The sequence below is a fragment of the Salvia miltiorrhiza genome, chromosome 2 (genome assembly GCF_028751815.1).
Source record: "Salvia miltiorrhiza cultivar Shanhuang (shh) chromosome 2, IMPLAD_Smil_shh, whole genome shotgun sequence".
Lineage (NCBI taxonomy): Eukaryota > Viridiplantae > Streptophyta > Magnoliopsida > Lamiales > Lamiaceae > Salvia > Salvia miltiorrhiza.
This window is the reverse complement of record NC_080388.1, coordinates 72811140-72834120: the sequence shown is the minus strand read 5'-3', so window position 1 is coordinate 72834120 and position 22981 is coordinate 72811140. Positions and strand designations below refer to the sequence as shown.

The 22981-nt window shown below is 35.2% G+C and overlaps 5 protein-coding genes across 5 annotated transcripts; 3 read left to right on the top strand and 2 right to left on the bottom strand.

The window, feature by feature from the left end:
• The first annotated feature begins 1830 nt into the window (after positions 1 to 1830).
• Positions 1831 to 4101, top strand: LOC131009136 (cytochrome P450 CYP72A219-like). The gene is made up of 4 exons (XM_057936356.1): positions 1831 to 2185; positions 2277 to 2491; positions 2580 to 3206; positions 3483 to 4101. The coding sequence occupies exons 1-4, from the start codon at positions 1912 to 1914 to the stop codon at positions 3906 to 3908; spliced, it is 1542 nt and encodes a 513-aa protein (XP_057792339.1). The 5' UTR covers positions 1831 to 1911; the 3' UTR covers positions 3909 to 4101.
• A 463-nt stretch (positions 4102 to 4564) lies between these two features.
• LOC131009963 (protein AGENET DOMAIN (AGD)-CONTAINING P1-like) lies at positions 4565 to 4987 on the bottom strand. Its single transcript, XM_057937359.1, has one exon. The coding sequence runs from the start codon at positions 4985 to 4987 to the stop codon at positions 4565 to 4567; it is 423 nt and encodes a 140-aa protein (XP_057793342.1).
• Positions 4988 to 5990: 1003 nt separating this feature from the next.
• LOC131009135 (cytochrome P450 CYP72A219-like) lies at positions 5991 to 10273 on the bottom strand. The gene is made up of 5 exons (XM_057936355.1): positions 9926 to 10273; positions 9436 to 9653; positions 8500 to 8744; positions 7364 to 7733; positions 5991 to 6546 (listed from the first exon to the last, which is right to left on the bottom strand). Exons 1-5 carry the CDS (start codon positions 10197 to 10199, stop codon positions 6121 to 6123), a joined length of 1533 nt encoding a protein of 510 aa, XP_057792338.1. The 5' UTR covers positions 10200 to 10273; the 3' UTR covers positions 5991 to 6120.
• Positions 10274 to 12564: 2291 nt separating this feature from the next.
• Positions 12565 to 16947, top strand: LOC131009134 (3-hydroxyisobutyryl-CoA hydrolase-like protein 5). The gene is made up of 16 exons (XM_057936354.1): positions 12565 to 12799; positions 13701 to 13778; positions 13927 to 14010; positions 14119 to 14187; positions 14313 to 14376; positions 14466 to 14539; positions 14644 to 14727; positions 14812 to 14896; positions 15008 to 15093; positions 15429 to 15550; positions 15639 to 15699; positions 15766 to 15864; positions 16175 to 16276; positions 16375 to 16416; positions 16526 to 16632; positions 16732 to 16947. The coding sequence occupies exons 2-16, from the start codon at positions 13746 to 13748 to the stop codon at positions 16775 to 16777; spliced, it is 1158 nt and encodes a 385-aa protein (XP_057792337.1). The 5' UTR covers positions 12565 to 12799; positions 13701 to 13745; the 3' UTR covers positions 16778 to 16947.
• Positions 16948 to 18399: 1452 nt separating this feature from the next.
• LOC131009133 (chaperone protein dnaJ C76, chloroplastic) lies at positions 18400 to 22330 on the top strand. Its single transcript, XM_057936353.1, has 9 exons — positions 18400 to 18874; positions 19302 to 19430; positions 19530 to 19659; positions 19983 to 20103; positions 20394 to 20475; positions 20700 to 20753; positions 21348 to 21386; positions 21531 to 21639; positions 22032 to 22330. The coding sequence occupies exons 1-9, from the start codon at positions 18653 to 18655 to the stop codon at positions 22157 to 22159; spliced, it is 1014 nt and encodes a 337-aa protein (XP_057792336.1). The 5' UTR covers positions 18400 to 18652; the 3' UTR covers positions 22160 to 22330.
• The last annotated feature ends 651 nt before the right edge of the window (positions 22331 to 22981 follow it).

Sequence of the window (22981 nt, the reverse complement as noted above, 5' to 3'; positions counted from 1 at the left end):
AGAAAATAAATAAATAAATAAACTGAAAATTCGAAAATAAATTAATAAATAAATTGAAAATTCAGAAAACAAACAAATAAATAAATAAACTGGAAATAAATTTTTCAGAAAATAAATAAACTAAAAATTCGAAAATAAATAAACTGAAAGTTTAGAAATAAATAAATAAACTGGAAAATAAATAAACTAGAAATAAATTTTTCCAAAAATAAAAAAATTTAAAATTCGAAAATAAATAAATAAACTGGAAATAAATTTTTCAGAAAATAAATAAACTGAAAATTCAAAAATAAATAAACTGAAAATTCCGAAAATAAAAAAATTGAAAATTCAGAAATAAATAAATAAATAAATAAATAAACTGGTAATATTTGTTTATTATTAATAAAATTAAAATGTTCAAATAACTAAATATAAAATATGTTATCATAAAGAATATATACACTTGTCATAGAAATAACTATACTTTTACATATCACATAAATAGTTAACGTCATTAAATTTAATAACACGTCTTTATTTTTATGACATGCATAATAATTATCTAACTACATTAATATATTATAATTGTATTGAATAATATTTATAAATATCATTATCAATAAAAACATCTTATTATAGTGGACCTAGTGGTATGGTAGTTACTAATATGAACACAGTGCCAAAAGCAATTTGAAAGTCTTGAACAGCTGCGCGGCATCTTCAATCCAAATCATCCGTGTGGACCGTGTGCCAAATTAAATGAAAACAAAATGTTTGGCAGCCAAACACGTGTTGTAATTATATTTTCAACTTCTATAATTGATTACTTATCCAGAGATTACAATTTTTTTTTATTAATTAATCGAATTTCGGTGCAATAATTTATAAGCACCTTATCCCAAGAGACAACACTCTAATGTTAGTCAATCTCTTTTAGTCATAGGAAATTCTAACCATATAAATAAAAATATGAAAATAATAGCATTTCTGACTAAAATACCATTTTAGTGTGTAACAGTGTAATATACACTACTACACGATTTTTGAAAAAGTGTATAACAATGTATTTTGTACTGTTACACATTTTTTCGCAATTACACACTTTTACGTTATTGCACACTTTTGCAAAAAAGTGTATAATAGTATTAAGGGTATTATTGTACGTTTACATTAAAAAAAAGACTAGTTTCTCCATATTTTTATTTGGATTGACGCTTTTTCTTTTTCTTATGTAAGAAGGGCTAATTGAGTCCATTAACTCTTATACTCTACAAATTATATACTGACTTATACATTATTCTTATTTCTTACGAAAGATAGTATAACTCATTTCTCTAGTTACTTATATAGACACGTACATTTTGTTGTTCATGCATATTTAATCTATACTAGTAATATTTTTTATTTTATTTTATATGAATAAACAAAATGAATTAATCTTTGATTTAACGTAATTTTATACTATTTTTTATATAAATAATAATTTATGAAATATTAAATAAACATATAAAATAATGTTAAATAGATGTTCACATAAAGTGACTAACACATCATTTCTCATTACACATGTGTAAATAATATATAATATATCGAGACAGTGTGCCAATTTGACGATGCTAAGCAGCAACCAGTTGCTCCTGCAACCATGCATAATCTATACATATATCCCACCCCACCCCACCCCACCCCCCACCCACATGTTATAATTTTTTTGGATAGAATCTAAAAAACTAATGGCCTGAAACCCAAATCCAGGAACTAAACAGCCGACGAAAATGACGATTGAAAAGTCCAGAATGGAAACAGATTAAACAGCACTATTCAATTCCGACTAGTTGCTCTCGATCATCATCTACAAATAACTGAGTTGATGTGATCTTCTCCATATCTTCTCACTAGCTAGTGCAAGCAAATTGAAATTAATTAAGCATGGACGTTTTGATCTTGTCAGTTACAATATCTTGCGGTTTTGTAGCTCTTATATATCTATGGAAAGTATTAAATTGGGTGTGGCTTACGCCCAGAAATCTCGAAAAAATCCTCCGGCAGCAGGGCTTCAACGGCAATTCTTACAAGCTTTTCTATGGAGATTTCAAAGAAATCGAGAGGATCACCGAAGATGCCATGTCCAAACCCATGGAATTTACCAATGATATTGAGCCTAGAGCTACTCCCATCTTCCACCAAGCTACCAAAAATTATGGTACGTAGTTTGTCGTGCATGCATGCATGCAACATGAGTACGTAAGTAATGAGTTATAGTTTATGATTGCAATTAATTATGAATTGTACAGGTGAGAATAACTTCGTTTGGTTGGGGCCAAGGCCTGCAGTAAGCATCACTGACCCTGAAATAGTAAGAGAGATCTTCGCGAAAAACTACGTATTCCTGAAGCCTTCTGGCAATCCTGTTGCTAGAATGTTCAAAGGAGTAGCAACATACGAGACAGACAAATGGGCCAAGCACAGGAAGCTAATCAATCCCACCTTCCACGTCGAGAAGCTAAAGGTAATTAATTTCCATGCACGGTGTTACCTACTTAATTTGTTCTTGTGTACGAACGAACTTGATGTTGATCATGCACTTTGTGCAACAGCATATGATTCCAGCGTTCCACTTGAGCTGTGCTGATATGCTGAGCAAGTGGGATGAGATCGTGCCGGAAGGCGGATCGTGTGAAGTGGACGTGTGGCCCCATCTACAGACAATGACGAGCGACGTGATCTCGAGAACTGCGTTCGGGAGCAGCTACGAGGAAGGAACCAAGATATTCCAGCTGCAGAGAGAGCAGGCGGAGGGCATCATCGAGGCGACCCGCCATGTATCCATCCCTGGGTGGAGCTTTCTTCCCACCAAAAAGAATCGAAGGATGAAGAAAATCGTGGCCGAGATCGAATCGCTAGTGCTCGGCATCATCGACAAGAGGATGAAAGCGATGGAAGCAGGGGAAGCCAGCATGGATGACTTGTTGGGAATATTATTGGAATCCAACGCCAAAGAGATGAAAGAGAATGGAAATGCATCAGGAATGACCATCAAGGAAGTGATGGAGGAGTGCAAGGTCTTCTACTTTGCAGGACAGGAGACCTCCGCGTCTCTGCTGGTTTGGACAATGATCCTTCTGAGCAAGCACCACGATTGGCAAGCCCGTGCCAGGGATGAGGTCTTGCAAGCTTTCGGGAGAGACAAACCCGACTATCAAGACCTAAATCACCTCAAAACTGTGAGTATTATACTCCCTCCGTCCCAATAGTAGTGTCCATTTTCTTTTTTGGACTGTCCCAATAGTAATGTCTCATACCCTTTTTGGTAATATATTCTCTCTCTATACTTAATAATTAAATAATTCTCACTAGCACATTTTATCTACTTTTTACATATTTATTAATCTTTGTGCCGAAAAGTTATGGGACACTACTATTGGGACAGAGGAAGTATAATTTATACTAGAGAAAACCGCAACTACTATATATCTATAAATCTAACGCGTGTTTTGCAGATGAACATGATCCTCCACGAGGCTCTGAGGGTGTACACACCGGGAGCGACGCTTACTAGGTTTACTCACGAGGAGGCGAATTTTGGGAAGTTTACTATACCGGCGGGGGTGCAGCTTGTGCTGCCGTTGCTAGCGCTGCACCACGACAGCCGGCTGTGGGGGGACGACGCAGCCAGCTTCAAGCCGGAGAGGTTCGCGGAAGGGGTGTCGAAGGCGACGCGAGGGCAGCCTAAGTATATTCCGTTCGGGTCGGGGCCGAGGGTTTGCATTGGGCAGAATTTTGCTATGTTGGAAGTGAAGATGGCGATGGTTATGATTCTGCAGAATTATTCGTTCAAGCTGTCGCCGTCGTACGCGCATGCTCCGCACGCGCTCATCACTCTCCAGCCTCAATACGGAGCGCATTTGATTCTTACTAAACTTTAAGACTTCATTAATTAATTACATATGGTTGAATTTCCGTTTCTTGTTTATTTTGTTTTTAGTTATAGTGATTTGTATTTTTGTACTTGTGGAACCTCATCATGTGGATTTCAGTTTAATGATCTGTTTGTGATAATTAAGTCCAAAAGAATTGTGCACGGGCTCTAATAGTAATCAATATAATTCAATGAAAATTAATTACTACTCCCTCCGTCCACGAAATGAGTACCCATTTGTGGACGGCACGGGTTTTAAGAAATGTATGGAGGGTGGTGTTAATAGTTTAAGGGTCCCACTTTTTGAGTGTATTAATTAAAGAGATGTGTGTGGTACACTTGCCAAAAAGGAAAATGAGTACTCATTTCGTGGACGGACGAAAAAGGAAATATGGGTACTCATTTCGTGGACGGAGAGAGTATATAGAATGAGTTTTCAATACGAAATTAAAAGGACACAAAGAATAATATACAGCAATCCAAAAAGAAACAATTAACTTCTTTCCTTTTGGTATGTTTACATTATTTATGAAAGAAACATATATATGTCAGATTTTTTTTTCCTAATAGTTAATTAGATTCACACAGCTCGTAACTAATCGACCCCACAGCCACAGGGAAAAGAAAACTCAAAAAAGTAAAAATCAAGTAACATGATGATAATTAATCTATGGGAATCAACTCTGCTAAACACCAAGTTCCATTGCTCCATTCTTGATGAGTCCGCAGCCTACTCCTGTGGTAAAAGATCTCATCTCCGGTGGTCTCGAAGAACACCGTGTAACCATCTCCGCTTCTGCCGGTGATCCTCCCCCACCACCACCCGTCGTTGTCGAACGCGTCCACCACGTCGTGCAGCTGGTATTCCGTCGCCGGAACAGGCGGCGGCCTGGGGCGGACCTCGGCGGCGGAGGCCACCTCACGCAGCGGGCCCGAGAGATCGTCCTTGAGCAGAGTGCGATACTGCACGAAGTAACCATGTTTTGAGAGATCGGTCACCACGGTGGCCTCGTAGTAGGAACCAACAAATCCTTCCTGCACGCTCGCCACCTCCACCAGATCCCCGCGCCGGAACCGCCGCGCCATTGTTGATTCTATTTCTTTCCAAAATTTGTTGATTAATTGAATATTAATGAGATACAGATTTTGGAGGATTAATTGGTGTATATTTATAGAGTGTTCTGGACCGACTTTACTTATATATAATGATTGTTTCCTAGTTGAGTTAGGGTATGTTTCCATCTAGATATGATTGTTTCCATATTCAAACTTGAGTTTTAATTTTTTTTTGAATTAATTCAAAGTTGAGTTGTGGACTCATTTTACGTATATATATATATCATATATGTAAGGTACGTTAATTTGTTTACAATAGAGCTTGCGGCGCATATTTTCTCTATCAGAAATATTAGACAAGTATTTCTCTATTAATATATAGCTGAAAAAATTAGTTGTCATTTAAAAGAACTGTGACCCCTGTCACGCGGAATGAGATTCAGTGTACCATATTTTTTAAAAAAAAATTGTGGGACACTGGATCCCATCCGCACGCGGAATTGTGGGACGCGGAATGGGACACTGTCACGCTGGACAAAATTGAAAAATAAATATAAAAAATTATTACACATATTATAATTCGATTAGGGAACCATATTTTTTTTTTCAATTAAAAATTTGTTACACCCAAATAATTAAATAAAAACACACTCACACTCAAGTCTTCTAGGCGTCTTACCAACAGACTGCGCTTCATCGTCGAGATTAGGGAACCATAGTTAATTAACTTAAAATTAGAATGAAACATAAGAAATTAAAATTGAAGAAAAAATTACTAAAAACAATCAAATTAAAACTAAAACTTCTATATGGAGTGGGACACCAAATTATTAATTAACTCGTACGAAAATAAGTTATTAATTAATTACAATAATAATATTGATTTTATATGTTCGTGTGATAGATCATCTTAAATTTGATGATCTCTTAACTGTAGATATCTGCCAACAAAAGAGATGAAAGAAATCGAAAGAGAAGTCCAGTCAATAATATGCAGTCTCATCAATAAAAGGATTAAGCTAGGCCATGGAAGCAGGGCATATTGTTAAAAACTACAAATGTAGAATAATAATACTATTAAGTTTTCATCACTGCAGCCATAAATCATAGAACAGAAACAAACAACCAAACAAATCTGCAACAGATTAAAACTCGACACAACCTCAAATCTTTGTAAGAATCAAGGGAGCTCCATGCTGAGGTTGGAGGCTGACGACCGTGCGAGGAGCGTGCGAATAGGAAGGCGACAGCTGGAAGGAGTAATGCTGCAGTATGGTAGCCAGCGCCATCTTCGCCTGCAGCAGAGCGAAGTTCTGCGCGATGCAAATCCTCGGCCCCCACCCGAAGGGGAAGAAGGCCAGCCGCCCCCGCGTCGCCTCAGACACGCCCAGCGCGAACCTCTCCGGCCTGAACTCCTTCGCGTCGTCGCCCCATATCTCCCGGTCGTGGTGCAGCAGCAGCACCGGCAGCATCAGCTGCACCCCGGCGGGTACGCTCACCTTCCCCGACGCGCACTCCTTGTCCGTCAGCCGCGCCAGCATCACTATCGGCGGGTACAGCCTCAGAACCTCGTACACGATCATGCTCACCTGCAAATGCATCTCTCCCATATTAGAGATGAAAATGAATATATGTTCATTCAACATATATTTATATCGTGAAATCAACTGCATTCGAAAATATATATATATACTTCCTTCGTAGAATTTGAACTCAGGTGTTGCATTCATCATAAATCTTTGCTGTCGAAGAAGGGTTGAAAATGATTCTTACATTCACACTTGAAATAAAAGTTTTCATTTGAACCTACTTTTTTTATAGGGTGTGATTATCGTGACAACTACATATTCACGGTTAAAATAATGCATTCGAAAAAAATAAAACCTTCGCTCCGTTCAGAATTGGAATCCAGATGCTGCATTCATTCATCAAGATGATGGTAAATGCATCACCTTGTTGGGTGGGTTCGAATCCCATATAGTGAAATTTCATTTTTCAGATATATATACTCTCTCTGTCTCATTGATAATAGCTCACTTTCCTTTGTTCTAAAAAAGAAAACCACGTTCTCTCATAAAAACTTGTGGGCTAAACAACTTTCCATCACTTTTTTCCTTTAATCACTCTTCTTCTTAATAATCGTACCGAACAGTAATGAGTCATTATCAATTAGACGGAGAGAGTAGTAAATTCACTGATGAATGTAATGGCTTATACATTCAGTGCAGTATTATCACATTTCCACGAAAAATATAGTTATCATAAAAATCATGCAACCCCCTATATATATATACACATATACATAGGTTAAGGATCATATCATTCTTAAGTGGAAACTAAAAACACATGCACAAACACATAAAAATCCATGAACAAGAAATGCTCAGACTGAAGAAATATACTGACAATTTTGAGGTGGGTGAGCTCCTGATAGTCTGGTTTATCCCTCCCGAAAGCTTGCAGGACCTCGTCTCTGGCACGAGCTTGCCAGTCGTGGTGCTTGCTGAGCAGAATCAAGGTCCAGACGAGGAGGGATGCTGAGGTGTCCTGGCCGGCGAAGAAGAAGATCTTGCACTCTTCAATCACCTCCTTCATGCTCATCCCACACTTGGCTCCGTGTTGTTTGATTTCGTTGGAATTGGATTCCAATAGTATTCCCAGCAAGTCGTCTTCCTTGTTGCAGCTTTCCATTCGAGTGCTGATGATGCTCACAAATATGGATTCGATTTCCTTGGCCAGCTCCTTCATCCTCCTGTTTTCTTTCGTCGGCAAAAACCTGCACAGCAAACATATATAGCTATTTAATTATAGAATAATAAACAATTAAATAAAAATTTATGAATTAGAAGTTAAAAACATGATTAAAACCCATTCGCAGTTACACGCTTCTATGTTATTACACACTTTTACGAAAAAGTATATAACAGTATTAAAGGTATAATTATACATTTACGTTAAAAAATGCTAGTTTTCCATATTTTTATTTTGGTGGACATTTTTTTTCTTTTCTTATACAAGAAGGGTTAATTGAGCCCATTAACTCCTAATTAAAACCCTCCAATCCCAAGTATTTTTTTTTCATTTTCCAAATAATAATAATAATAGTAATTGTTTAGTAAATTAATATGATTGCCTCCATAATTTTGAAGGCAGAAAAGCCCCCGATATTTTTTGAAGTTTAATTACATATAAATTATTGAACTTTCAAACAATAAAAATTGTGCACATTAATTTTAAATTTTGTATTAAAATTATTAATTTTTTTTCTCATTTTACCATCTCACTCATTTTTCAGTCAAACTTCGTGTTGAAGTGGCGGTCTGAAATAATATTATCTCATTCATTTTGCTATCTTTACAAACCGAGTAATCGGCGAATTCGGATAAGTAGGATTTCAGAGACAACCATTTCAGTACTAAGTTTAGTCGAAAAATGGGCAATATTGAGTAATTATAATACAGATTTCAAAATTATTGTGCAAAATTAAAACCATTTGAAAGTTTAATAATAATTTATCTACAATTAAGAAGGCAAAAGCAAACCTCCATCCTGGAATGTTGAGAGAGCGATTAGCTCGCAAGATGCAGTCGGCTTGCTCTCTCTGCAGCCGGAATATCTTCCCTCCTTCCTCATAGCTACTTCCGAAAGCAGCGCGTGATATCACGTCGCTCGTCATCGCCTGAAGATAAGGCCACACATCCAACTCCGTCGGCCCATCGCTCCTTACAATCTCCTCCCATTTTCTCAACATATTAGTGCAGCTCAAGTGAAATGATCCAACCATATGCTGTCCACAACCAACAAAATCAAAATATATACCTTAGTTTCCACTGCCAAATGCCAAAAACGTGAATGAAACCCTAATTTCATCGACATTAGTCGATTACAGGGTTTTTTAGGACACTAACTTAGATTAAGTTGGAAATTAGGACACCAATTAATAAGTAATGCATTTGCAGGACGATCCCTGACCCATTTTAAAAGTTTCGGGCTTACTCGAAACTAGAATGAGCTAAAAACTAAATTTTAGGGCTTGTAAATTAAAGTAGGACACTAATTAAAATGGGCCAAGAGTTGTCATGTGTGTGCATCACTTATTAATTAGTGTCCTACTTTTGAAAATCCAAAAAATTTTGTCCTAATTTTCAAATCAGTCTAAATTACCGTCATAAAAAACCTCTTCAACTCACATTAATCAATGACAAAAACTACAGCTTCATTCACACTTAATATTCACCAAAAAAACTTATTTCACAAATATTTATTAATTTTCTAATAAATCAACTTCGATGATCGCTTCTTGCATCATATATACATCGTATCTCGACCACACCACACTTTTGATGGACATAGATATATAACAAAAAATAAAAAAAATCATCTTATGTGCATCTGGATGTACGGTGCATTCACATTAATTAAATTCAATTAGAATTCATTAATGTGCACTTAGAGTTGATTAATTACAGTCAAATTACCTTTAGTTTGTGGACATGGAAGGCTGGATTGATCAATTTTCTGTGCTTGGCCCATTCATCTTTCTCAAGCATCACCAGTCCCCTCCCCAGCATCCTAGCCAATGGGCTTCCTGGAATCTTCTGGAAGATGTAATTCTTCAACAAAATGTCTCTTACAATTTCAGGTTCCGATATTATCAGTGCAGGCCTTGGTCCGAACCACACAAAGCATTTCTCACCTGCGATTTTTTCTAAATCATCATATATTTTTATTTAATTTAGGGTGTATTTACTTTAATTGTATGAAGAAAAATGGATAAACAAAGATGAGAAAAATCGTATATTTTCTTTCTTTGTTTTATCATATGTTTACTAAAGAAGACGAGAAAATATAAAAAATGAGTGAAAATGAACTGTTCGATAAAATATCCCGTCATGGCCAGAGAAAATTTCTCTTATTTTCCATCAAAATAAACGCACCATTAGTGGAAGAGAGCAAGTGGTGTGTTACCATATTTTTGGAAAGCTGTGTGGAAGATGGGATAAACCCTAGGCACGATGTCGTTGTCGAAGTTGATGGGTTTGGACTCGGCTCGTTTGGCGATGATGCCGATCTCTTTGAGATCTCCGGTGATGAGACGGTAAGGGTTTCCGGCGAAGCCCTGCCGCCGGAGGCGGGTTTCGAGGCTTTTGGGAGTGAACCATACCCAATTCAAGATTTTGCAGACGTAGAGGAAGGATGCAAGAGCGCAAGAAATGGTGAGAGAGAAGATGAAAGCATCCATTTTTGGGTTTTGAATTTGCGGTGGAGTTAATTATAGACGATGGAGTTGTAACTGAAGCTCTTGTCCTGCACATGCATCTCTATCCCACATTAATTTCGATTAGAATCTTCTTCTATTTAGTTTACACAAATATTCAAATTTATGTGCACATACACACACACAAATTATTACACCTACCATATATGATAGGATTGACGTCCCACTAAATATAACTCCTTACTTTTAAGCACGGTTATTAAGAAAAAAGTAATTAAAGAATAAAAGTGATGAAACTCACAATTTTTTACGAGATAAAAAGATTTTATTTTTTTAAGTGGATCATTTGTAATGAAACAACCAAAATGACAAAGAAATTATGTTAAATAGGACGGAGGGAGTAATTATTGAGAAAATAATATAAATCTAAATTAAGATAGTTCCAATAGGAAAATCAAATATGTAATGTAAGAATGCTACAACAAGACTACTTATATAATTTTTATAAGGAGTTGTAACTGATATATAGCTTACTGTGACATCGATGATTATTATAATAAGAAGTTGTAACTGATATCCCACATTTTCACTTTTTTGCCGAATTCTCCGCTTGTTGTAAATTTATTATAAAAAATAAAGGATAAAAAATTCTTTCTTTAAATTATTTATTGTAAAAATAAAGAATAAGAAAGCGTGAAATTCTTTTAATATAAAATGAGAGGAAAAAAAATAAAAATAATTTTTTTATCTCACATTTTCTCGTGATAAATTTACCCTAAATATATTTCATGTAAACTTGTAGTAGCTACATTTTAATGAAAAATAAAAATCTGACAATGAAGCGCAATCTGTTGGTAAGACGCTTCTACTCCAACCAATAAGTTGGGGGTTCGAGTCACCCTAGGAGCTAGAATGTGAGTGGGTTTTTTTTTTCTTTGGTTGTAATAATTTTTTTAAAAAATGAAAAATAAAAATCTAGTATGACATTTAATGTGGGTTTAGCTGTAACACATGATTAGATTCAGGGGTGGGCGGACGCAAAAAACAAAGTTAGTAAAGGATTTATTGTTATTATACCTTTTATATATATATGAATTGGTTCAATTGAGATTTATATATATTTTGAGATTTTGAGATAAATGAACATATAAGTACATTTTGATGAACTTGTCAATTAATTTTTATGAACGCGCGTTGGTCTGGGGTTCAATCCCTACAAGTGGCGTGTTTTTTAAATAAATTAAATAGATTCATATGTTCATCAGTTATATTGGTTATGTTCAAAGAATTTATTGATATGTTCATTTATCTCAAAATCTCAAAATATATATAAATCTCAATTGAACCAATTCCTATATATATATATATATATATATATATATATATATATATATATAGGGTATATATATCATAAAAAAAAGTGTAACTACAATAGGGATAAAATTGGACATATCTATACATAGAAAAACATGTTCATTGTTGGTTTGTTTTCTCTTCCTCTCATATCTATCTTTCAGCAGCTTCTCTCTCTCCAATTTCAGCCTTCCTCATCCTCTAACCTACGATTCAATCTTCAGTGACATTATTTAATAAGGACGAAAAAGATAATTTCGGAAAATTTTAATAAATTTGGCAATAGAAAAAACAGAATAAAAAAAGTTTGGTGGGGACTTAAACCCCTTGTTTCTTTGTTAATGTGTTCCCCCATGATTATATATTTTTAATTATATACTCATATATAGGGAAAATACACCCATTTACTCCAATAAATTCACCTGAGATGGTTTTAGTCTCAACCTTAATTAATACATTATTAATTTTTTTTAATTAATACTCACTCCGTCCCAAACGAAATGTTCTATTTTCCTTTTTGGGCTGTCCCAAACGAAATGTCCTATTTCCTTTTTTGGCAATACATTCTCTCTCTATACTTAATATTTAAATAATTTTCACCAACCCACTTTATCTACTTTATACACATTTCTTAATCTTCGTGCTGAAAAGAAATAGGACATTTCGTTTGGGACGGAGGGAGTACATTATTTAACTCTTGTAAATTGAGTTGGTGACAATTTTAAATGTTAAAGATGTGGGAAATTAAGATATTTTACGTCGTTGAAATGACATCATTTTTAATTTATTTATTAAAAAATCTAATAATATATGCAAGGCCTAAACAGGGAGTCGCCTAAAATGGACCAGAAAAGGTATTGGGTTTGGTTGTATGATTTATTTTAACTGGGCCTTTTCTCAGAGCCCAACTTCGTTATTAATTTTACTGTAATTACTAATTTGGGAGATGTCGACAGCGACAGATGTCTTTTCCACGTGAATCGCAGTAATAAAATAAAACAAAGAAAAACATAGTAGTAATTCTTTTTATTTAGGAAAAAAGGAAGCATAAATTTGAAATAGAATATTGGTAGCGGTAGGTAGGCGAGGAAAATAGGAAGAAAGCATATGCTCACCAAACTGGCAAGCGGAGACTGGAAGCCCCACTTCCAAATTCCAACTACCTCACTCCTATATTCCCATATCATTGAACTTTATGATCACAACTACTCCTATTTTTGCTAAAGAAGAGTTCAGAGAGAGAGAGAGAGTGGCAGATTTTGCATTTTTCTGTGAGTGATTTTTCCCAGAAATAATGTTTACATCTTTGATTCTTCTGTGCTATGTGACGGTTTGGATCATTTTGCCTTGATTTTCAGCTAGTTTCTTGATTTCTGCCCCTACTTTAGCTGTCAAAGATTTAATCTTGTCAGTTCGTTTCTATTGATTATGTGCATTCGACTGATTGATTTTTTCAAAACTTTTTTTTTTTTGAGCAAAGACTGAAGATTTGGTGCTCTAAATACATTTAGATGAATTATTTTCTTAATTCATATCATTGTGCTTGAGTAGTTCTCTGTTGGGAAGATATTTAACATAAGGGATCATGATGTTCAATTGTTCATGTTTATTTATTAGATTGAAATGGTGAAGGATTGAGGTTTAGCTGTTTCTGGTTGATAAGATGCACCTGAATTCGAAGTTCAGGAAGAATGTCGTCTCGATTTTATTGTGCATGAAGTGTGTATGTGGATAAAATGTGATCCATTATCAGTCTTTTTATTGTTTAGTATGGATTATGTTCCTGATAGGTGTAAGATTTTGCATCAACTGATAGTTCATATAAGTAGGATTTGCTATCATGGAATTGTTTAGCTCAGAACAAGTCTTTTAACGAGGAGCTTGTTGCTAATCCTACTTATATGAGAGGCACAAACTCTCTATGACACACACGCTCCTTGTGTGTCGATGTAAGTAAAGAATCTTAAAATGGCATATAAGGATTGCTAAGTGTGATTTCAGGTTGCTTTTCTTGTTTTGTGAGTACTATGTTATAGTTTGTATGTGACTACTTATACTCAAAGGTCATTATCATCTTATATTGACTTATACATGCATGTATATACATATACACTTACATATTTCCTCGAATTTGTGGTTTATGCTTTGACTTAAACCTTCTAAAAATTGTAGGTGTTTCCTCTCTTATCTTGTTGAGTAAAGCTGGTATATATTCCGATGGCACAAGTGGTTGTCAATCCAGATGAAGAGGTACTATGCAGCCTAGCTTTTAATTTATGTGGTTTGGGAGGAAAATAGGTTTACAGTTCATATATTGCACATCGTGTCGCTCTTCTTTCAGTAGTAACTGAGAATAATTAGCTGCTTATACCAACAATTATCTGAATTTCTTGCTTAGGTTGTTCTAGGTGAGGAAGTAGGCCATGTAAGAGTGATTACCTTGAACCAGCCTCGACGATTGAATGTTATTTCATTTGAAGTGGTAACTTAAGGAAATCAAACTCAAAATTCTTTTTTTTTTCCTTTCCAATTTGCCTTTTCGTTTTTGTGAATGTTTTGCTAAGTAAAAATTCCAAAAAAACTGGACTAGGTTGAGTTGCTGGCAAGGCTTCTGGAGAAATGGGAGAAAGATGACGAAGCAGAACTCATACTAATTAAGGTCAGTTCATAACTAAAACTCTTTTACCGTAGTGACAGATATAAATATTAAAAAGTGTAACTAGTTTGAAATTATTTATTCAAAAGCCCACATTTTTAAGCTCAAAGTTTCTCATGTTTCTCTAGGGAACTGGCCGTGCATTCTCAGCTGGTGGGGATCTTAAAATGTTTTATGATGGAAGAATGTCAAGTAAGTGGGCGAAAGGTCTTATTCGAGCATTTTGTTTATCTATGAAACTGATAGAAGTTTACCTTTTCTTATGCTTGTTCATTTTCCAGAGGATCCAAGTCTAGAAGTGGTGTACAGAATGTATTGGCTTTGTTACCACATCCATACATATAAGAAAACTCAGGTGTCGACGTAACTCACTTCACACACGGGAATAAAATTCCCTACATATCAGTCAATATTTTAAAGTTAATGGTAATACTCACTAGTTATTATTTACTTTGTAAGGTTGCGCTAGTTCATGGGATTTCCATGGGTGGAGGTGCATCCTTAATGGTCCCAATGAAGTTCTCTGTTGTCACGGAGAAAAGTGTGAGTATAATGCATCCTTCTTTTCTCTGTATTCTACTATGGTGTTTGGACATTAATAATTTCTTTTACGATATGTTAATCTAGGTTTTCGCAACTCCGGAGGCAAGCATTGGCTTTCATACTGATTGTGGTTTTTCATACATGCTCTCTCACCTCCCTGGGCATCTAGGTGAGTCGAATAATTATGTACGATCAAGAAATTAAATAAATAAATGAAGAGCTCTTTTTTGCTCTACATGTTTCTTTCTAAACGCGTGGCTAATTTCTTGGAATTGCTTAGGGGAATTTTTGGGCCTGACTGGGGCAAGGCTGAACGGCGCAGAATTGGTTACAGCAGGATTTGCTACTCATCTTGTCCCCTCTGAGGTTAGATAATTTCTATTAACTCTTTGGTCTTTATCAGCATGTGATCTAACGATTAAAATTTACTTACATTGTTGATAACTTTTTTTCATTGACAATAACAAATTCTTCAGGATCGTACATCATTTTATATCGTATAATGCATATTAAAGGATTATGTTTTGCACCAAGCATCCCATCGTCTACGTTTGTCTTTTATATGGCGTGTTAATTATTGGTGTGAATGTAGGTATAGGGAAACCCTTGATTCTCACATTGAAACTTGCAAGTTGATCTCAACTCTTAAGATTTAGAAACTGTCTAATTTTTACGGCATGTATGAAACATTCTGTTATTAGAAACTCCCCGAGCTACAGAATCGTTTGATAAGTCTAAATAGTGGTGACGAGCATGCTGTCAAATCTGCAATCGAGGAATTCTCCACAAATGTTGAGATTGATGAACAAAGTATCCTGAACAAGTAATGTTCCTCATTCTTCACCTTCATGCAGAAAGTGGACTGGTTATATTGAAATTTCTGAGGATTTATACTTGTGGATTTAATGCAGGAAACCAATCATCGATGAGTGCTTTGCCAAGGATTCTGTGGAGGAGATCATAATGTCATTTGTGAGTAATTTTAAGAAAGTTATATATGTATGCTGTAGATTACTTAACTATATTCCGTTACACCAGGAAGCTGAGGCGAGCAAAGAAGGAAATGGCTGGATTGCACCATTCCTTAAAGGCCTTAAGAGATCATCACCAACAGCATTAAAGATAACATTACATTCGGTAATGTTTCTCCCAAATATTTATCAATATTTACGCCACAATACAAACATATATATCCAGAAATTTAGTCTCTCGTTTAGCTGATGCATCAAGTTTTTTTTTATTTTGTAACTTAGACGAGCTTGAAACCTGTGAGGTGTCGCTTCAACTGTTGGTTCGTGTAGTCTCTAACAGTGACTTGTACACTTCAATATGTTGCTATTGTGTCTTGATGACATTGCAGCGTCTTACTTCACGAGCAGAAAAGAAGTACTGCATTTTGCATTTGTCTTCTGCTCGTATTCCTGATAGTGGTTCCGATTATGTTCAGATTCGTGAAGGGAGGAAGCAAACACTGGCCGAAAGCTTGAAGAAAGAGTTCAGGATCACGATGAATATTCTTCGTACCGTGATATCTGGTGATGTTTATGAGGTACTCATGGAACTGCCTCAATTTCTGGATCCTGTTTCAGTTGTCTACTAATTGCTTAGCCTTCACTTAATGGGCTTTTTGCTCCATTTCTTTTCAAGGGTATTAGAGCTGTTACAATTGACAAGGACAATGCACCCAAGGCATCTCTCTCTCTCTCTCTCTCTCTCTCTCTCTCTCTCTCTCTCTCATGACATTCTTGTCCTTACCACACCAAACTCAATCCATCCTTTTCTGAAAATATGCCTGCAGTGGGACCCGCCGACCCTCGACGCCGTTGAGGCAGAAAAGATCGAGCAGGTATTCCAGCCATTCGAAGAGGATTTGGAACTCAAGATTCCAACAGGAGATGAATTCAGGTTTATTATTATTATTATTATTGAAAGTAGAGGTAACTAACCCCCTATGACTTATGCTGCTTGAACTTGAACTCATTATGTCTATAAATCGATTTACAGGTGGCAAGGAAAATACGAAGATTCACCATATGCAGCTTCCAAGTGAGCCAAGAAGCCATGCATATTATACTTATTTTGAGAAAGGAGAGGTTTAATTTGCATTTCACTACTTTAAAAATCTGTATAAGGAATCTCTTGTTTTGTTTCTAGAGTATGTAATTTCATGTTCACTTCTTGTGCTTTGAATGATCACATTATGATAAGTTATTCTCGAAACTTCGTATATTTACAACAAACAAAAAGACACGAAAATGTCCAAATATCGTATATAATTAAATTATATTTACATGCACGCTAATAACCATCAAAAATATGATTTAGAAAAAAGGGCATCGAAAGAGGTGGATCCATCTAGATAGTCTCACCATGGTCTTGGGCCAACCAGCTGTCGGACTACCTAGGCCAGGACCACATTTTACAATTGGGCTCCGGTTGCAAACTTGGGCACCAAAATCCATTGAAATTCTCTGAAGCGCGCGTGTCATTGAAAAATATAACGAAAATAAATACATCCTTCGTTTTGTAAGAGTATGTTTAGTTTGTTCGGCACAAATTTTAATAAATATTAGGTGAGTGAATTGTGAGTGGAGAAATTGGTTCACTTGTATTGTAAAGCAATGATAAAAAAAAATAAAGAGTCAGTGGTTGGATCGTATTCAAAAATGGATTGTACGTGCTATTGCGAGACGAACGAAAAAGGAAAATAAGCATATTCTTAGAGGCGTTTGGTTTGAGTGATAATGCATGATTGATAAAATAATTCACCTTAATCAAGTGTTTGGTTTGCATGATGAGGCCCGTAATTGATAATACGGTTTGCATCTAATCATCAAATTGAATTATTATTTATCACCCTAAAGTATGGTCGATTATTTAATCATCCCTCTAATCTTATCAATCTCATCTATTTCATCCCTCAAACTAAACACCTCCTTTTGGAGGGAGTATGTTGTAACTATAAATTGGAGTAATGTTCATAGATTTTATTTTAATATTTAACAATAAATTAATTAGGATACGCAGCTCCCATCTAGATTTGGAGAAATATACCGACACCATGGTTATATCACATAGTGCTTAGTAGATTTTTTTTATAAGATTTTATTTCTGTCCGTCAAGAATATACAATTTTTTAACGTGTGCAAATAAAAGTAGTATAATCATTGTGGACACTAAATCGAATAATTCTGCATTATTTTGTATCTTATTTAGAATTACAATACAAATTTATAAAATTTTTAGTATATAAAACAATAAAAGTCGTTCCAATAAAATAGAAATAAAAAAATTGAAAGAGAAAAGAAAATGAAGATATTTATGTTGACATCTGCGTTTCATGGATATAGTAATGCGTTTAAATATTATTATTAATTATTAATTTCGATATTCGTCATGAATCGCACGAAAAACATCCTAAATAATTATTCCTCAATTTGAGTCCCTAATTTTCCGTAATGAAACGGAGGAAGGGAGTATCAAGTAATCCTAACTCCCCATATTTTGATTTTCAAATTTAGTAAACACTAAACACACCAACCAAAATCAAACCAACCAATAAGCTTAATCCAAATTAAACAGCAGCCAAAAGACTTGTAGCAGAAGAAGAAGAAGCGTGCAGCAGCATTCCATAAAGCGTGGAAGGCAGAAATTCCCACGTCCAGACACGTGCTTTCTTGTCCAGATTCACATTCACTCCAGATTCTTGTCCAAACATATGGCCTTCCTTCTGCCATCTCACCATTTCCCACTATTTCAATTTTCCTCTCCAAACTACCACTATTTTTTTCCTCCATTACATTCTACATACCGCCATACCGCCAAAATATCTCAAATTTTGATTAATTTCTTCTGGCCCCTCCTTTTTTTGCCTGCAGCTACTACTATTATACATTCTTTCTTGAAACGATTCTGAGATTCGGTAATGGCCCAGTTATTGCCGCCAGTTTGCACAGATACACTCAAATTTCATAACCCTTTAAGCAGTTTGTGCCCAAGAAACAGATGTCCCACAACAGGCAAGAATAATGTGAGATGGAGCAGCTATGGAGGAGGAAGGAAAGGGATTGGCAGAATCAGGGTTGCATCTCAGGAAGCTGCATCGTCCGAGGATGTTGCAGATGATTATTATGCTGTTTTGGGTCTGGTAATAATAAAAATCTCGACTTTAAATTTTTTTAGTTAATCTTGATGTATTAGGCTTTCCCAATTTGTCTGTGTCTTCTATTATGCTGTCATGAAAAAACTAAAAATTTGAGAAGTATGAAGCTTTCTAAGTAATGATTAATGGATTACTAGCTGCAATTTGGCTTTGTTGTTGATGATGGTAATGGTTGATAGGGTTAGTCTATTTTCAAGAAATTGTGCCTTCTTAGGATCTGTTTATTTAGCCACTTTTTGATTAGCTGCTTACCAAGAATACTTAGAGAGGAGCAATATGATAATATTTCAGTGGTGTATGATATGCTAAAGTATTTGTTACTCACTCATATATAGTCTCATTGGCATTAAGATGATGATTGATTTTCATATCTCTTTTGATTTTTAAATTGCACCTTGGCCTATCTCACCAGCTTCCAGATGCAACCCCGGAGCAAATAAAGAAAGCCTATTATAATTGCATGAAATCTTGCCATCCAGATTTGAGTGGTGATGATCCGGAGACGACAAATTTCTGCATGTTCATAAACGAGGTTTACGCTGTAAGTTCCATTTTATGGATTTTTTGGGTGAGTTTTATGACTTGTCTGTCAATATTTCTGCTGGAAACTAATCTCTCTTTTTCTTTTAATCTGTTTTAGATTCTCAGTGATCCTGTCCAGAGAATGGTTTATGATGAAATTCATGGATATGCTCTCACTGCAATCAATCCGTTTTTCGATGATTCCAGCTCAAAGGATCATGTCTTCGTGGATGAGTTTAGCTGCATAGGTATTTTTGCCATTGCATCTCTTTTTCTTTGACATTTCATTTTAGAAATGGCATTCAAGTTCAAACTGTGGATAAACTCTTCAAGAAGTATGTCATTCAAGGACAATGGAATGATATGGAAGCTGATTCTGCCTCATTATGTATATATGTCTTGATGATTACCTTAAATTACTAGTGTAATTGGGAAATGTCAATGGGAATTCTATTATGATGGTGCATTTATAGTATCATTAGGACGAAATTAAAGTGAAGTAAGAGAACCAAAATGGTATGAAGTTTATCGTGCGGGCTTACATGGATTGAGTGAAATTTGCATTGTATAGGTTGCAAGAATTGTGCCAATGTTTGCTCGTCAGTTTTTGCTATCGAAGAAGATTTTGGAAGAGCCAGAGCTTATAACCAACCTGGGATGCTTGACTCAGTTCAGCAAGCAGTGGAGAGCTGGTAAGTTTTGTTGCACTTCTTCCTTTCTCTTTTCCGGATACATTTCACTAGAATTTGTTATAAAAAAGTTTAAGATGTTTAATCTTGTGACTGTCCAATACTTGGCAAGAAAGTGTAGCCCAATGAGCAATCATTCTTTGTTTCTCTCCTTTCTGATTTAATATCTTATATAGGGGTTCCTTTAGAAGTCAAATTTCACTTATTTATGCACTGAAAGGTAGTTTTACAGTAAATATCGTGTTTAACTCGACCAGTTTCAGCAGTTATTGACCCGTGCATCTTCATTTCAGCCCAGTCGATTGTATTCATTGGACTTCTGCTGCTCAGTTATCACTGCTAGAAGACGAAATGCGAAGAGTAGAAAGAGTAAATGTAAGAATGCATATCCCCGTGCAATTTCTGCCTTTGACGTGCCCTGTTGTGGACTGAACTTGTCTACCTTGTTTCTGAGTTTCTTAAGCAACTGTCTCTTTTGTACCTGTTTATGCTAAATCATCTCTAATTTTCAGATCTTGATATCTTTGCCATAATGCATGAATGCTAGAATATATTGTTTTCCCGACTAGCTTATTTACAAGCGTATTTATGCTTACCAGGTCGCTTTGATGCTCTCGGGCATGGGCTCAGGAGCTGCAGATGTCTTTCGGATGGTAAGATATCCCTGTCGTATTAAATATATAAAACCTATATATACCAAACTATCCTTCAAATTTAAAAATAAGGATATATTAGGTATAATCAAAATTTGTAAGAATACACACTCTTATAATAGTAATAGATAAACCTATTAATATAGTACTATATTGTATTACACTATTGCCCTTTAATTAAATATGTAATAGGGATATAATCCGCAAACCAAATTCCGTAAACAAAGCTACTTTGTTAATAGGTATAGAGATAGATTAGATGCTACTTTGTGTATTGCTCCAAGAGAGGAAACAAGTCCTGACAATGATGCAAGGCTTAATTTATTTCGTCATACAGAAAAGACACAATACAAAAACTCTTGGTGTATTAGTAACTGCATCAGGTGTCTTGCGCGAATTCACGTGGGAAAAGTGCTGGATTTTAGTGGATAAACTATGAACTTGAAAATATAAAGTTGCTAAATTTTAGGGCTTCATGTTTATTAGTCATGTATAATCTTTAGTACTGCTTCTGATTATCGAAAGTTGCCGTGATAATAATGATTTGCAACTTGCTTTGTGGCTATACATGTCTAAGTACTCTTGCTTGTGCAGGCGAGCGTTAGATGGGAAAAGAGGCAAGCTAAAGTATTGGTAAGAACCCTTATTCAATATCTCGAGTGTTCATATTCTAAATATGGATGAAATTATGATATTACATAGTTATGAGTTCAGTAGAGAGGTTTACTATTCAACTTATTATGTTGTCAGTCCTTGAAAACGCCTCGTTTGTTACAGGCACAAGCTAAAGTGAGGATGATGAAGCAGAAAGATTCTGGTCAAACTCCGACGTATTGGGACAACCTCTGGGGCAAAACGAAATCAACGAAATCCTACGAAAGTAATGGTAAGAAGGAAAGATGAAAATTACCTTTTATTCATTTGTTTGCTGTTTATAGAAGGCTCGTATAGCCACATGGTTGATTATCAGGAAAGAACAACCTCGTTTCTTTTCTTTTTCCTTTCTTTTGGTTTATATCGCTGCCATTGTTCCCAAATAAAAGATGACCTCTATTGATTGAGGTAAGTGCTAAAGATGCTGAATAACTAGCATTTTCATGTCGAGGAAATGAAGCCTCGCAACAGGGAGCGAAGATACTTTCTTTAAAGGATGAGTTGAAGCTTTAGTTCTACGCATGAGATAACGCGATTTTTGAGCATTTATTTCTCAATTCTGTGCATTGCATAATCTTGTTTCTGTACATTCAAATAAGCCATTGAAATTCTTTTCTGTTGCAGAGGAAGAAGTGAAAGAGAGGGCCGCACGAGCTGCTGCAGCTGCTCGTAGATGGAGAGAGTATTCTAGGAGAGGCGCGGATAAACCTCCGACGTTCAAGCTTCCAGAGGCCATCTCGAACAAGGAGTAGTAGCAGTAAGCATTATTCTCGACCGCCCTCGTATATATATACGTATATGTAAATGCTAGGCATGACCGATTGATCATTCATTCGTGCATCGTAAGCAGAAATGCCAGAAATGTATATATAACCTTGTTATACACAATTTGACATTTTTGGAAATACATCATATTGTTAGTACTTGATCAAATAGTTAATTTTTTGAGCACCTTATAACTGTTCCTGAACTGAAGTGAAGAGGGCCATAGTCAATTTCTTGCTTTTGATGCTTCCATATTGTGTTTATTGCTGTGATTATATCATTTAATTGATACCAAAAAAAATAGTGGATTTTGAAAATAACATATTTCTTGTAGCAAACTTAAAATCTACCCACTAAAATAAAAACTTAAAAAAAATACCCACACTTACCATTTTCTGACACACATTAACATGAAGTATCTATTTCTAAAAAAAGCAAGAATATGAAAACGCTAATTCAAAATAATTTCACTATATTGAACCTTAAAAAAAGCTTTTACTTTATTTATATAAAAAAAATCTTAAATTTTTACATTATCTTTATACCATTTTCCTCAATCAATTTATTCCATTAAAAAAAATAATTCATTTTAGTTCAAATTTATATAAAAAAAATTCATAAATTCACACCTAAAAGAATATAAATTTAGCGTGCTCAAAACAATCATCCAACTTCTTCTCATTTATATTGTCTTCATCCACATGGATAAAATATATTTTATCTGTTTCAAATAAATAGACTTTTTCTTTTTCGAATGTCCCAAAATATGTGCCGATTTTCATAAGAGGTAATACATTTTTAAATCATTT

Bases quoted from the DNA above. Each gene is read 5' to 3' on its own strand.
- LOC131009136 (XM_057936356.1), top strand. From the start codon at position 1,912: ATGGACGTTTTGATCTTGTCAGTTACAATATCTTGCGGTTTTGTAGCT. The intron at 2,492-2,579 runs GTAATTAATTTC...TTTGTGCAACAG, and splicing joins TCCACGTCGAGAAGCTAAAG to CATATGATTCCAGCGTTCCA. The intron at 3,207-3,482 runs GTGAGTATTATA...CGTGTTTTGCAG, and splicing joins ACCTAAATCACCTCAAAACT to ATGAACATGATCCTCCACGA.
- LOC131009963 (XM_057937359.1), bottom strand. From the start codon at position 4,987: ATGGCGCGGCGGTTCCGGCGCGGGGATCTGGTGGAGGTGGCGAGCGTG.
- LOC131009135 (XM_057936355.1), bottom strand. From the start codon at position 10,199: ATGGATGCTTTCATCTTCTCTCTCACCATTTCTTGCGCTCTTGCATCC. The intron at 9,654-9,925 runs GTAACACACCAC...AAAAAATCGCAG, and splicing joins CACAGCTTTCCAAAAATATG to GTGAGAAATGCTTTGTGTGG. The intron at 7,734-8,499 runs GTTTGCTTTTGC...TTTGCTGTGCAG, and splicing joins CTCAACATTCCAGGATGGAG to GTTTTTGCCGACGAAAGAAA.
- LOC131009134 (XM_057936354.1), top strand. From the start codon at position 13,746: ATGGCACAAGTGGTTGTCAATCCAGATGAAGAG. The intron at 15,865-16,174 runs GTAATGTTTCTC...GATTATGTTCAG, and splicing joins TAAAGATAACATTACATTCG to ATTCGTGAAGGGAGGAAGCA. The intron at 16,417-16,525 runs GCATCTCTCTCT...ATATGCCTGCAG, and splicing joins ACAAGGACAATGCACCCAAG to TGGGACCCGCCGACCCTCGA.
- LOC131009133 (XM_057936353.1), top strand. From the start codon at position 18,653: ATGGCCCAGTTATTGCCGCCAGTTTGCACAGATACACTCAAATTTCAT. The intron at 20,476-20,699 runs GTAAGAATGCAT...TATGCTTACCAG, and splicing joins GAAGAGTAGAAAGAGTAAAT to GTCGCTTTGATGCTCTCGGG. The intron at 21,640-22,031 runs GTAAGAAGGAAA...TTTCTGTTGCAG, and splicing joins GAAATCCTACGAAAGTAATG to AGGAAGAAGTGAAAGAGAGG.